Source organism: Arachis duranensis, chromosome 10 (assembly GCF_000817695.3).
Source record: "Arachis duranensis cultivar V14167 chromosome 10, aradu.V14167.gnm2.J7QH, whole genome shotgun sequence".
Lineage (NCBI taxonomy): Eukaryota > Viridiplantae > Streptophyta > Magnoliopsida > Fabales > Fabaceae > Arachis > Arachis duranensis.
Genome location: NC_029781.3, coordinates 65437250 through 65451742, shown reverse-complemented (window position 1 = coordinate 65451742; position 14493 = coordinate 65437250). Strand labels below are relative to the sequence as shown.

Here is a 14493-nt window from a genome sequence, read left to right as displayed (position 1 = left end):
GATAATCCAAAAATGTCAAAGATCTGAAGATGTGAGTACAATAGTAAAATGTCCTATTTATACTAGATTAGTTACTAGGGTTTATAGAAATAAGTAAATGATGCAGAAATTCACTTCCGGGCCCACTTGGTGTGTGCTTGGGCTGAGCATTGAAGCTTTCATATGTAGAGACTTTTCTTGGAGTTAAACGCCAGTTTTTATACCAGTTTGGGCGTTTAACTGTAGCTTCTATCCTGTTTCTGGCGTTTAACACTAGAATAGGGTAGGAAGTTGGCGTTTGAAAATTGCTAGTTGGCTTAGGCTTCACTAAATCTAGTCTTTGATTTGGACTTGTGAACTTAAGTTGATTTTGCTCACTTGACTTTCCTTTATTGTTAGAGGTTAATTGAGTGAGAGCAAAAGGCAATTACCATCACAATTGATTATGATAATAAGGATAGAAATTCCAATTCTCAATCCTTGTTAGACCTTTTCTTAGTTGCTATTTTATTTCCTTGTTATTTACGTTACTTGTCTTTTATCACAAAACCCAAAAATATACTTTATCATAACCAATAATAAACACTTTCCTGCAATTCCTTAAGACACGACCTGAGGTTTAAATACTTCGGTTAATTTTATTGGGTTTGCTCAAGTGACAAACAATTTAAATATTGATTGAGGTTTAATTGTCGGTTTAGAAATATACTTGCAACGTGATATTTTTCTGAAAATCTTTACCGACATATTTCCTCCATCAATTTTTGGCACCGTTGCCGGTGAATTGCAAATGTGTGCCTTATTATTGGTTATTGTGAATATTGGGAATATGTTTGCCTTTTGATTCTTTGTTAGTTTTTGCTAGTTTTAGGAGTTTATTTCCATTAGTTTTTGTTAGTATTTGTTTTTATTTTCTCTTGCTACCATGAATTCTCATCCCTTTGGCTATGAGTGTGGTTACAATTATATTGTAGGAAGTGGAGATTACAATGAAGGCTTGCATCAAGGATGGGACAGTCAGAGATGGGAGGGGCCACAAGGATTTGATCAACCCTCTTGGCAACAACCACCTCCAATGTACTATGAGCAACAACCATGCCATGATGCATGGCAAGACAATGGTTATGGTGGACCTCTTCGTGACAATCAACAACCACCACCATACACCTATGAACCCCCTCCTCAATATAGCCCTCAACCACCATACTCACAAGCCCAATTTTAAACCTCTACGGGAGTCAAAACTTTTAAATCTCTTACAAAGTTTACTGGAAAAAAATGGAGAATCGACTGTAGAGCACATTGCTTGATATTCAGTTGAAATAGGCGAGTTGGCCAATAATGAATATCTGAAAATGAGGCATTTTCCTTCTTCCCTAACAAAGAATGCTTTTACTTTATTTTCCATAGTTAGGTTCAATTAGAAAGAAGTTTTCATGATCAATTCTTTAGGGAAGAAATGAAAGTGACTTTGTCCGACTTATTCATAGTGAAGAGAGAAAATACTGAGTCAATCGATGACTATCTTATACGGTTCAAGAATATGAGAAATAAATATTTCACATCTATTCGTGAACCTGAGATAGTTAAGATGGCTATCAATGGATTGGTTTCAATATTCGAAAAAAATTAGTAAATCAACAATTCCTAAACTTAATTCTGTTGGCTGATAAAGTATATCAAATTAAAAATTTGAATATAGAAAAGAGGAGCTAAAGTCGAACAAAAGAAAGGTCTTTTTTAACAAAAAGGTTAACTATGTCCACTGCATGGGTGAGGAAGAGTCAAACAATGAATCTACGTTTGTTGCAGAATTAAATGACAGGCCTCCTTATGTATGTCGATCTCTTAATCCGGCAAAAAATAAGACTCCTTTGTCAGAAGAAAAGAATTTTCTTTCGATCTAGAAAAAGCTGAATAGATCTTTGATATGTTGTTAAAATATAAATAACTTGTGCTCACTGAAGGGAAAACAATGCCATCTGTTTCTGAAATTAGGAATAAAAAGTTTTGCAAATTTCATCAAGCTTTTGAACATTATACTAGCAATTGTGTTCGTTTCAAGGACTTGATACAAAAGGCTATTGACGAAGGTCAACTTAAGTTTGCTGATAAGCCTGTAACGAAGGTGGATTCCGATCCCTTCCAACTCACATCGAATTTCGCTGAAACAGACGAAGTGGTGTTTATAGTTAATATGGATTTTGGCGAGCCTATAATGAAAGATGAGCCATTCAAGCTGGACATGTTTGAAGTAGAAAGGTCTATTTATCAAAAGGCGGGAGAAGATCTGTTAGATATTTTGTTAAGACAAAGGGAGGAGGAAGGAAATGTAGCTATATGTACTCGGTATAGTGCCTTGCTCGACACTTCAGCTGCAAAGGCTTTCAACTCATATAAAAAGAATAGAGAGTGTGTTCATCAAGAAGAATTAAGACAAGCTCGACTGAAATATGGGACTAAAGGTTGAGAGGTTGTAGCTGCTCCTGTCAAATAGCACATGCGCACATTGGTAACAGTCGACCAGAAACTCCGAGGGTGTAGAGTTGAACTAGAGTTCCTCCATCCAATGTATCAAACAACAAATGGGTACAGAATAATTCCTCAAACTACTCTAGAAAATTCAATTCCAATTTTCCTAGAGGTGATTTTGGAAATTGGGCTAGAGCCCAAAAAACAGGAGGCTCCAGATGAGGAGCAAGTAGAGGGGGCAATGATCGAGGAAGGTATCGACGTAATTTTCCAAAAATATCTCCCTTCATTCCAAGAGTTGTGGCCCAAACACAAAATGCTTATGCCGATGCACAAGGGCCATGTCCAAAATTGACCAATAAAAGTAAGTCACCTCAGAAGCAAGAACAGAAAAGAGACAAGGTGTCGGAAGAGTCGAAGGAGATATTGGCTATCAAGTCGATCCCCAAAGAAAAAGAAGAAGAAGAGGTGCTGGAAAAAACCTTCAACTCTGGTTTTGAGGATGATCTAGATGTGAGGTTTGGAGAAACTGGTTTTGAGTATGTTGCCACAGTTTCTGTTCTCCCTTTCAACTTTCAGGGCAATCCTGAAAGGCCATGGAATTGTCTAGAAGGAGACTGTGAATCTGTGATGATATAGTTCCAGGTGACGAATGCTGATTTGTCAAAAATAGCAAGATTAAGGAGGGGTTATTTGAAAGGCATGATAAGACCATCAAAGGTCACCTTCAACCATTGCATATTAACGCAAAAGTCGAAGGATTGGAGATTAATTGCATTTCGGTAGATGGAGGGCAGCAATTAATTTGCTAGCTGAAAGTATGCTCCCATTATTTCAAAAAACAGTCGAGGATTTGGTTAAGACAAACTTAGCTGTCATTGGATTCAATGATAAGTCGACAACTGTCCTGAGAATGATCCCACTTAGGGTTAAAGTCGGAAGCGTGGAACAACCAACAGTGTTTATAGTGGTACTTACTAAGACAACTTTTAATATGCTTTTGCAAAGAGATTTGGTCCATGGTATAGGGGAAATTCCCTCAACTCTGCATACAAAATTGGTGCTATTGGATGAGGATGGAAAGATTGAAGAAATTGAAGCTGATGATAGCCCGCTGCAATGTCGAGCAAATGAATGTTAGCTTCAAAGAATATCATACCAGTGTTTGACCACTGGATATTAATATGAGCATCTTTGACCCTACACTTATCAAAGGTTGCTATGTAGGGGCCCATGGTATGAAATTAATCCTTAAGGCCAAGGAAGACTTGGCTATCATATCCACCCAGCCTGTAACACCCTAATTACCCTAGTTAATCCGAAGTCATGACAATCCTAATGCTTATACATAAGTATATATAGAAGGAATGATAATTCTAGATGCCCGATGAAGAAATAAGCTCAAAATAGATTTTCAAAAGCGCAAGACGTTCACATGAAGCTAAAAGCATAAAGGTACAAGGTATAGATACAAGATAATAATGCATATGTATATACAAAGTATAATAATCATAAGATACTAGCCTCAACTCGCGGAGTTTAGGCCGACTAGTTATATACAGACATACAGAGTTTTGAAAGTTAAAATAGAATACATCATATCTCTCTCAAAGTTGGCCTCTAAGGCAAATATAAATACAAAAGTGAGAGTACTAAACAAAATATCCAAAAGACTCCAAAATATGATAAAGATCCTTCACTCTGTCACCATCACGTAACCCACCGAGGTGGGTTACGATCTGCATCTAAAAAATAACAACAGAATATGGTATGAGAACCGGAGGTTCTCAGTATGGTAACAGTGCCCAGTAATGTAAGATATAAGATTCTGAGATGCCAGAGGCAATCCTAGAACTTCATATCAACCATAAATATTCAATCTTATAAAACATATACACAAACCCTTAAACAGGTTAACTAACTTAGGGGATTTCTAAACTATCAATTCACCGTTGTCCCATAGCCTTTACCAGCCTAACCTCCTTGGATCCCATTGCCACCGCCTTTTGAACCTCCTCAATCCCAGTAGAAAATACAATTAATTCATACAAGTAAAGCATAACTACAATCATGTATCGCAAGTAAAGCAAGAAGCAATTAGACATGTTATACAATTAGGCAAACAATGAAAGTCGGCAAAGCAAACAAACATATAGAATATGCACATGATGAATGCCTGTCCTATTTGGCTGTGATATCACATTGTCGGTTCAACTGCCAACCCGACACATTCCCATGAAAATTTCACCTTTCGGTCACGAATATAAGTGGAAAGCCCCAGGGATATTGTGCCCGGCACACGGTCTAGGAATATGGTACTCAACACACTCTTGTGATTTCGAAATGATGTGAGCGGGATACTCAGTCACAGACCTTACATCTCAATGTAAGCGGGACTAACTACCACACTTAAGCCGCCGCTGTGACCTCGACAAGTGGGATTAACCAACTGTCCTTGCCAGGCGCATATCATCTCAACAATACCAGTAATAACAGTATATCCATATTTCTCAGAGATCACTTTCAGTATTTATTAATTCATTATTTATCCTCGAGTCCCAGACTCATTACAAAAATGATCAATTCTCAGTTTCATAGCTCATGCTCATCCTCAACATAAGTACTCTTCCAACCCACACAACTAATCCATCCACAGTTCTCCAGAAACCTAAGTCTCCATCTTCTATATTCATACAGAAATTCACTAAATAAAGTCACAAACTCATCCTTAGGAGTATTAGTACCTAAATACTAGATAGTATTCCTAAACAGTACTTAAAGAATGTTTGGAAAGCTAGAGAACCTTGAAAACGAGAAAAAACAAATTTTCAGCAAAACAGGGCATCCGCGTACGCATGCATAATGCCGCGTACACGTGGTTGTTGAAATTCCCCATGTTGCGTACGCACTCGTGTGCCACGTACGTGAGGGGGCAAGGCAGCAATGATCGCCCGCATACCAGGTCATGGGGTCGTGTACGCATTCATGCATTTTGGCCCATCTCGCGTACGCATGCATAGGCCGTGTACGCATGAGGGCTTGGCAGAATCACACGCTCGCGTATGGGGTTACCCGCGTACGCATGCCCCTCTAGATTTTGAAAATTTTGTAAAGTTGCAGAATTCAGTTTTAAACACCAAACTTTAAACGTTCATAACTTCCTCAACAAAAATCCATTTTCATCAAACTTTATATCAATTTAAAGCTCTTGGAATCATCTTTAATTTAAAATAAATTCCAACCAATTTCAAAAATAGAAACTCAAGTTATGATCTGTCAAAGTTCACCAAAAACTTATTTTTAACAAAAGTTAGTTAGGTTCTCAAATTTCCAAAATTCACAATCAAAACCAATTATCCTACAACCAAAATAGTCCAATGTACCTAAATTATGTTCATATATCTTTCAATTCATTCCATGACCTACCAATATGCATTTTCATCATTTTCATCTAAAGATTCCTACTTACACATCACTAGTATTCAATAATTAACAATTCAACATAAATTCAACAGTCCTCAACATTCATCAATATTAACAAGCATCATAATCCATTTATCACTCCTCAAAGTTATCATTATGTAACTTCAATATCAAAAATCAAAAACACCAAAATCCAACATCACAATTCACCAAAATCATCACAAGCATCAATAATCATAATCCACTATCAACAATTAAAACCTATCCTATGGTCCACTAGCCTAAGTTTCCAGAAATATTACATATTACATAGAGGAAACCAAACCATACCTTGGCTGATTCTCAATATGCACAACACTCAAATTTGAGTCCAAACCAAGCTTTCAACAAAAATCAAGCCACCAATTCCAATTCAAATGCTTCCAACAAGCACCAATGCTGAAACTAACATCATATATTTCATAAAAATTAAAACCTAATATTCCCAATATACCAAACTACAAGATTTTTTGAGAAACTTTACCTTATCTACTAAAATTTGGGATAGAACCCAACAATTCCTCACTAATAGTTAGTACCTAAACAACCAAAACACAAAATTTCACTCAAAACCAAAACCGTAAATTTGAATTTCACAAGGGCAGAAAAATGGGAATGGATTTTTGAGATTCTTACCACTTTGGTTAGATGAAACTAACGGGCTCAGCAAGAACTTTGTGTAGCCACAAACGACACGCAAATCGGAGCACCGTAGCTCGAGTTATGACCACCGGAAGTGGAGGATGAATAGTAACTTTGCCCCTTTTCTTCTCTCAACTCATGCAGCTGTTATTTTTAGTTATGAAGGGTTATGAGGCTGAAATGACCTCACTTAAGGGTATCTATGTGTTGGGCCCAAATTGGACTTGGGTCCAAATTGGGCTCGGTCCAACCCATTAGCGTCTTTGGCCCGTTTGCACCAATTTCGGGCCGAACCTTTAGAATTAGCGCAAGGTTTTCAACTTTAACTAATTTTTAAGTTTTTCTACTATTTTTACTGATCTCACCCAGTACCGAACAGATTTAAGCCGGTACTATCGGCTAATTTCAATCGATTTGGGCTCTAACACATGAGCCGCATCTGACGTGTACTTACGGAGTTGTGACACGTGGAATACATCATGTAAGTTAGACAAATGTGGTAGCAAAGCTACTTGATATGCCACCGGCCCGACTCGTCTCAAACTCTCAAACAGACCTATATACCTCAGATTCAACTACTTCAACTTAATCACCATTCCAATCCTAGTTGTTGGAGTAACCCTAAGAAATACATGCTCGTTCACTTCAAATTTCAATGGTTTCCTTCTGCTATCCGCATAATTTTTCTGTGGCCTCTGTGCAGTCAAGATTCTAGCTCTAATCTGTTTAACCTTTTCAGTGGTTTTGGCTACCAGATCCAGCCCCAGCACACTTGATTCACTGGCTTCATACCAACACAAAGGAGACTGACACTTTCGTTCATACAAAGCCTCATATAGAGCCATTCCAATACCCGCACGAAAGCTGTTGTTATACGCAAACTCCACCAATGGCATGTAACGTTCCCAACTTCCTGCTTGATCTAAGACACATGCCCTTAGCATATCCTCCAATGTCTGAATAGTCCTTTTTGACTGTCCATCTATCTGTGGATGATACGCAGTGCTAAGACATAGTCTCGTACCAAAAGCCCTTTTTTGGAAAGCTCCCCAAAATCTTAATGTGAATCGGGGATCGCGGTCCAACACTATGCTCGATGGTACCCCGTTCAACCTTACAATCTCCTTGATGTACAACCTTGCCAATTCCTCTAAAGAGTAATTCACTCGGATAAGCAGAAAGTGAGCGGACTTGGTTAAGCAATCCATGATCACCCAAACCGTATCGAATCCCGACCTAGTTCTCGGTAAACCGATGACAAAATCCATTGCAATTTCTTCTCACTTCCCCTGAGGAATCTCAAGTGGTTGTAACATTTCTGATGGCCTTTGGTATTTTATCTTCACCTTTTGACATGTTAGACATTTAGATACAAGTGTGGCTACATCACTCTTCATCCCAGGCTACCAAAACATCTTCTTTAAATTATGATACATCTTCGTACTACCTGGATGAATGGAGAATCCATTGCTATGAGCTTTCGACAGCAACTCTTGTCTCAAACTTCCAACATCCGGCAAAATAAAAACAGGCACTAAAGTTAATTTCTCCTTTAAGGCTTGAAAGCTCTCCTCACACTTCGATGTCCATATGAATGGTACCTCCTTCCATAACTTAGTCATTGGTAATGCAATTTGAGAAAATTCCTCGATAAATTTTTTATAATACCCTACCAATCCCAAGAAGCTTCTAACCTCTGTTACCATCGTCGGCCTCTCCCATTCCATCACTGCTTGATAAACCACTATTTCATGGTTTATCTTGTACTCAATTGAGTGGTTTTTATCAACTCTTTACCCACTTATTCATACTATTTGCATGGTTTTACTTTTTCTTTCCGGATTTTGTGCTATGATTGAAAACATGCTTCTTTGGACTTTAATTTTGCTATGTTTAATCCTCTCTTATTACCATTCGATGTCGTGATATATGTGTTAAGTGATTTCAGAGATTACAGAGGAGGAATGGCTTAGAGGATGGAAAGGAAGCATGCAAATGTAGAAGGAATACAAGAACTTGAAGAAATTGCTAAGCTGTCCAACCAGACCTCTTCACATTCAAACGGTCATAACTTGAGCCACAGAAGTCCAAATGACGCGGTTCTAGTTGCGTTGAAAAGCTAATGTTCAGGGCTTCGATTTGATATATAATTTGTCATAGTGGCCGTACAGCTAGACGATGCAAATGCGTGCTCCACACGAATGCGTCGCAGTGATGAAAATCAGCGTGGCAGATTTCGCCCCCAGCGAAATCTGGGCTATTTTCGGCCCAGTTTCAAGGCCAGAAAACACATATTAAAGACCACAAAGTGGAGGAATGAAGGGGGACGACTCATAATTCACTTTTCATAATTTAGATATAGTTTTTAGAGAGAGAGAGGTTCTTTCCTCTCTCTTAGGTTTTAGGAATTAGGATTTCTCTTAGTTTTAGGATTTAGGATTATTTCTTCTTCATCACAGGTTCAATGTTCCTTTTATTTATTTTCCCAATTTAATTTATGAACTCCCATGTTATATTTGATATATTTATTAATTCAATTTGAAGTATTTTAGACTTATTACTTCTTCTATCATTTGTTATCCATTGATGTTTTAAGTTAGATTTTTCCCTTTTGGCTTTGGTTGAGTAATTGGTAACGCTTGAGTTGTCAAAATAAAGTAGTGATTGAAATTGGTAGTTGCTGATTAATTTGGATATCTCCAAGCTAGTCTTTCCATAGGAATTGACTAGGACTTGAGGATCAAATTGATTGGTCCATTTGAGTTTTCTTTATTTAGTAAGGGTTAACTAAGTGGGAGCAATAAACAATTCTCATCACATCTGACAAGGATAACTAGGATAGGATTTCCAATTCTCATACCTTGCCAATAGATTTTATTATTATTATTTTATTTTTCTTGTCATTCAAACTACTTGCTCCTTATTTCAAAAACCCAAAAGTATTATTTTTCATAACCAATAATAAACACACCTCCCTGCAATTCCTTGAGAAGACGACCCAAGGTTTGAATACTTCAGTTTATAACTTTTATTGGGTTTGCTTAAGTGACAACCAAAACTTTTGCATGAAAGGATTTTCTGTTGGTTTAGAAACTATACGTACAACGCAAACTTATTTTTATAAATTCTTCACCGATAGAAAATCCGATCGTCACCGCTTCCACTTTAGAAGGATCGACCGCCATCCCTCTTTTACTCACCACGTGACTTAAGAACTTTCTTTCTCCTTCCAGAATTCGCATTTGGACAACTTAGCATACAATTTTTGCTCCTTCAAAACTTGCAGTACAATCCTCAGATGCTCTTTTTGCTCCTTCGCCGTTTTAGAGTAAACCAGAATGTCATCTATGAATACCACCAGAAACTTATCCAAAAAGGGACAAATACTCTGTTCATGTAATCCATGAACATAGCATGTGCATTTGTCAACCCAAAGAACATCACCACAAACTCGTAGTGTCCACACCACGTTCTTAACACGGTTTTTGGAATATCATCCTCCTTTACCCTTATCTAATGGTAACCGAATCTTACATCAATTTTTTAAAATACCCCAGCTCTTTGCAACTGATCCATTAAGTCATCTATCTTAGGAAACGTATACTTGTTCTTCACAGTCACTTTGTTTAATTGCCGATAATCCATGCAAAGTCGCATTCCCCCATCTTTCTTCTTTACCAATAAAATCGTTGCTCCCCCGTAAGCTGTTCCAACTGAGTCTTTAATTCTGCAAACTCTATCGAAGCCATTCGGTACAGCAAAATCGACACTGGTCTGGCTCCCGGGACCAAGTCAATTACAAATTCAATTTCCCTTTGAGGCAGAAATTCGAGAATATCTTCAGGAAATACTTTGGAAAAGTCTCTAACTACCGGAATTTGATCTAATCTCCGTTCATCACCTAATGCATTCGCAGCCTACAATATATAACCCTGACACTCTTCTCCACTACAGTTCACCAACACAGAGTTAAGGTAATAACCCTCAGCTACCACTGCTCCACCTTTCCATTTCGGCAAAAACCGAATTGATCCCTCAAAGCAATCCAACAAAACCCGATTCTTTGATAACCAATCAAATCCCAAAGTTATCTTCAACCCAACCATTGGCAAACAAATCAAATCATGAACAAACTCTCTATACTCAAGCTTGAAAGATACTTGCCTACAACCTAACTTTGTCACAACCGTTTGATATGGGGTATACACATGCAAGTCAAAAGCTAATTCTGACATTTTCAATCTTAGTTCTTCAACCTTATCAAATGGAATGAAAGAATGCGAAGCCCCAGTATCATACAATACAACCAATATTTTATCACCAAATAAACAGTTACATCTCATCAAAGGATCTGCCTTAGCAATATCATTGGTGTTCACAGCAAATTAAACACTCTTCCTTGATGTTGATTTCAACCTGCATTCGAGTTCCTCCCACGAGTACAATCCCTTGCCATGTGACTAGGCAATCCGCAATTGAAGCAACCTCCAATACCCAACTTGCATGAGTCATTCGGATGAAAATATCCACAATGATCACAAGTTAAATTCGGAGATGTCTTACTCTGATTATCTCTTCCTCTCGCCTAGTGATACTGATCAAAAGTGGGTCTCCTAATGTTTCCTTGACCTTAAAGGACATATCCTCCCCTCTTGAAGTTCGGACCTTTTGGCTGAAAGTACTTGTCTCGGCCTCTAGCATTGTTTCCTCCTCAGTTATCTCTAGCCAATGTCACCTTCTTAGCACAATCCTCCACCACCTTTGCTTTGTTCACAAGCTCAGAAAATACCCTAATCTCCAAAGGTGCCATAGCAGTCATAATGGTATCCCTCAAACCTCCTTGATATTTTCAACATTTTTAACTCTCATAAAAATCTGGGGCACCTTGACATACCCTAGAGAGTCTACAGAGTTCCTCGAACTAACTAGTGTAATTGGCCACAGACAACAAGCCTTGCTTTAGATGCATAAGCTTTAACTCCTTAGCTTCTCTCACTGATTCTGGAAAATACTTCCTATAGAACGCTATTTGAAACATGTCCCAAGGAATCTCTACATTCGGAAGTCGCAGTAATTGGCACTCTCCTTGCAACCAATGTTGTGCCTCTCCTAACAGTTGATAGGCCACAAACTCTACATATTGGTTAGCTGAGACATGCTGAGCCTGTAGTGCACGCTCCATAGCTCGAAACCAATTGTCCGCTTCAGTGGAGTTGGTCGAACCCCTAAAAGTTGGTGGATGAACCTTGAGAAATGAAGCCAAAGTCATCGAAGAACCTCCCAAGTCATTACCATCTCCTTTCCCATTTTCGTTCTCGTTTCCATTACCGTTCCCAGCCGGTTGACCCATCCTTTCCATGGCTTGCATGGTCGCAACAACGTTAGCTTGCATAGTATTTGCCAAATTAGTCATAGCCGCCATGAACTCGGCATGGTTGCCAGCCGGTTGGTCATTCTTAGTTCCTCCCCGTGTACAAGTACGACATCATCCGTGAGTAGCCATTAGGGTTCCTGTCTACACCAAACATTCGATATCAAGGTGATCAGTCTCAATATCAAAAGCCTAGTGCTTCAATTATCTGAAAAAGGCACTCACAAACAAGCATGCTATGCATATATCAAACAGATAACCTAAATAGCATGAAAGAAAAAGACACAGAGTATGCAATAAAGCACAATTAGTCCATCCCTCAGGCTCATGATAAACCACAATTTTATGGTTTATCCTGTACTAAATTGAGTGGATAGCCTATTCATAGAATAGGCTACGCTTTTCTCCGTGTTGCCTTTTTATATGAGAAAAGGATACACAATTGTGGCATCATTTAAAAAGTGTAGCCTTAAGTATTTTAGAAATCACTTATAAAGCGTAGCCTTATCTAAATATCTATAAATACACTTTTTTCATCAAAGGGAACACTTTTAGAGAGTAGCTTATTTATTCTATTTCGGGTGCGCTTTTAAAATGTCTCCTGATGATATGAGAATCCTCAATAAACACTTAGTAAAAAAATTTGTTGGCCCTCCCCCTCACTCACGCAGCAGTGCAGCACACACTCTCATCCTCACTCAACATACACAAACACGAAAGAGAGAAGAAATCAGAGAGGAGAAGGGAAGGAAGGAAAGAGAGGACGACGCCGTCTAGGGCTCCGCCACCGTCGCCGTCATCGTCGAGCGCCAGTGAGAGAGAGAGCTCGAGGATGAGAGGAAACGCGATGGAGGAGAGAAAAAGGAGGTGCTCCGTCGCCGTTGAAGCTCCACCACCACTGCTAGGGCTTGTTTAAGTCGCCGTTCTACCACCGTCGGGCTTCTGTGCCCCTGCCGAGGAGCTCGAAGGGAGGAAGGAGGGATGTATTGCCACCTTCGTGCTCTGTCGCGGCGCTGCCGTCGATTGGAGCTCGCCGCTGAGCTGCTGCACCGTCTCCAAGCCGTTACGTCGCCGCTCATCTCTTCACTGTCACTGCTCAACACCATCGTCGTATCCTCTGTCACCAGGTAAGTATTCTCTATTCTGTATCCTCTCTTTCTTGCTCATTCTCTAAATCGCTCTCACTTTGTAGTTCGAAGGTGTGTATGATTTTGATAGTGATGATGAACTGCAATGGCTAATTGAGATACAGAAGGTATGTATCAATTTTCAATTGGTTCTGTGAATTTTTGGGGATTTTGGGTTCTAATTTTAGGTTTTCTAATTTTGGGGGTTTCGCCTTCTGATTCTCAATTTGTTATGATTCTTTTCTGTGTTTGGCATAAACGAAAGCAATAGGTGTTGGAAATTTCATACGTGCGTGCTAAACTAGGGAAATCATTCTGTAGGAAAGTGTCGAGCTGCAGGAGTTTTCATTGGGTTCATGCCCTCCTAGTATGGGTCTTCAAGGGATGCATTGGTCAACTATTGTTGATCAGGTTTTACTTCCTTCACATTTCAATATTATAACCTAAAAAATAGTAGTTTTAGATATTTTATTAAGAATATTTGACATGATTATGTTTTAATTCATGATATCCCTATATCATGAATTATTTTTCCACATGGTTTGAGCTAAAGTTGTTCCTGTGAAATCACATGAATGAATTTTTATCCTAAATCTTGATGGTTCTAAGTAAATGAATTTCTCAAGTTTCCAACTGCACTTTGCCAGCTTCAATGAGTAATCAACATTATGTTCCATTTTAGTTTTCTTTTGTACCATCTTTTAAGTGATCCATCTCTACTAGTCCTAGAAGCTGTGCATTCTTTTATACATTGAGAGGGGTTTGTTCTTGTTTGAGATTCAATGTGTTGAATCTGAGGCATATGCACACGATTGACATATTTTTTATGTACTTGGAATTATATTTGAGGTAATAACTTTTTTCGTTAAATCAGAAACCTAAATAGCCCTTATCTTACAGGGAATTGGGAATTCAGTTGCTACGTGGCAAACATGTTTTCTAGTGCTTTCGGGGTCATATCTTTATGTATTTGAAACTGCAGAGTCTCAGAGTTACCAGCGATACCTAAGGTTTTAAACCCAACCCTCCTCCTCCTTTCCTGTTTTAGAACTTTGATATTATTTCCTATTTTAAATTGAAGAGAAGAGAATAAGGAAACATTTATATGGAGAGTGAAATATAGAATATACTCCAAAGTAGGATGGCCAGTCCATTTGCATGTCCGAAATGGGAACTTCGTTAAAAGTTCAAACAATCATGATGCAGTAATGTAAAGAGGACAGTTACTGATGAGAAAGGCATCCTGGTTTATATTGGCATTTTTTTCTCTTTGAAAATGCATCAAGTGGTTTATTTTAAACTGCTTTGTCCTTAGGGAAATTAAAGGCGAAACACCCCATGAAAGTCTCAATGTTGAAAACTAATTAAGTATATCTGAACAATTAATTTATATTTTATATCTGAATTTTTGCCTTGTTAAATATAATTATTTTAATTTTT

The 14493-nt window shown here is 38.4% G+C and overlaps 1 protein-coding gene across 1 annotated transcript; it reads right to left on the bottom strand.

Moving 5' to 3' along the window:
* Nucleotides 1-9763: 9763 nt before the first annotated feature.
* On the bottom strand, nucleotides 9764-11977 carry LOC107469863 (uncharacterized). Its single transcript, XM_016089245.1, has 5 exons — nucleotides 11482-11977; nucleotides 11291-11394; nucleotides 10515-10811; nucleotides 10108-10329; nucleotides 9764-9943 (listed from the first exon to the last, which is right to left on the bottom strand). Exons 1-5 carry the CDS (start codon nucleotides 11975-11977, stop codon nucleotides 9764-9766), a joined length of 1299 nt encoding a protein of 432 aa, XP_015944731.1.
* Nucleotides 11978-14493: the final 2516 nt, after the last annotated feature.

Coding starts and splice junctions, on each gene's coding strand:
- LOC107469863 (XM_016089245.1), bottom strand. CDS start 11,977: ATGGCGGCTATGACTAATTTGGCAAATACTATGCAAGCTAACGTTGTT. Junction 10,812..11,290: donor TGGAGGATTGTGCTAAGAAG/GTGACATTGGCT, acceptor CCATTTGATAAG/GTTGAAGAACTAAGATTGAA. Junction 9,944..10,107: donor ATCAGTTGCAAAGAGCTGGG/GTATTTTAAAAA, acceptor TTACATGAACAG/AGTATTTGTCCCTTTTTGGA.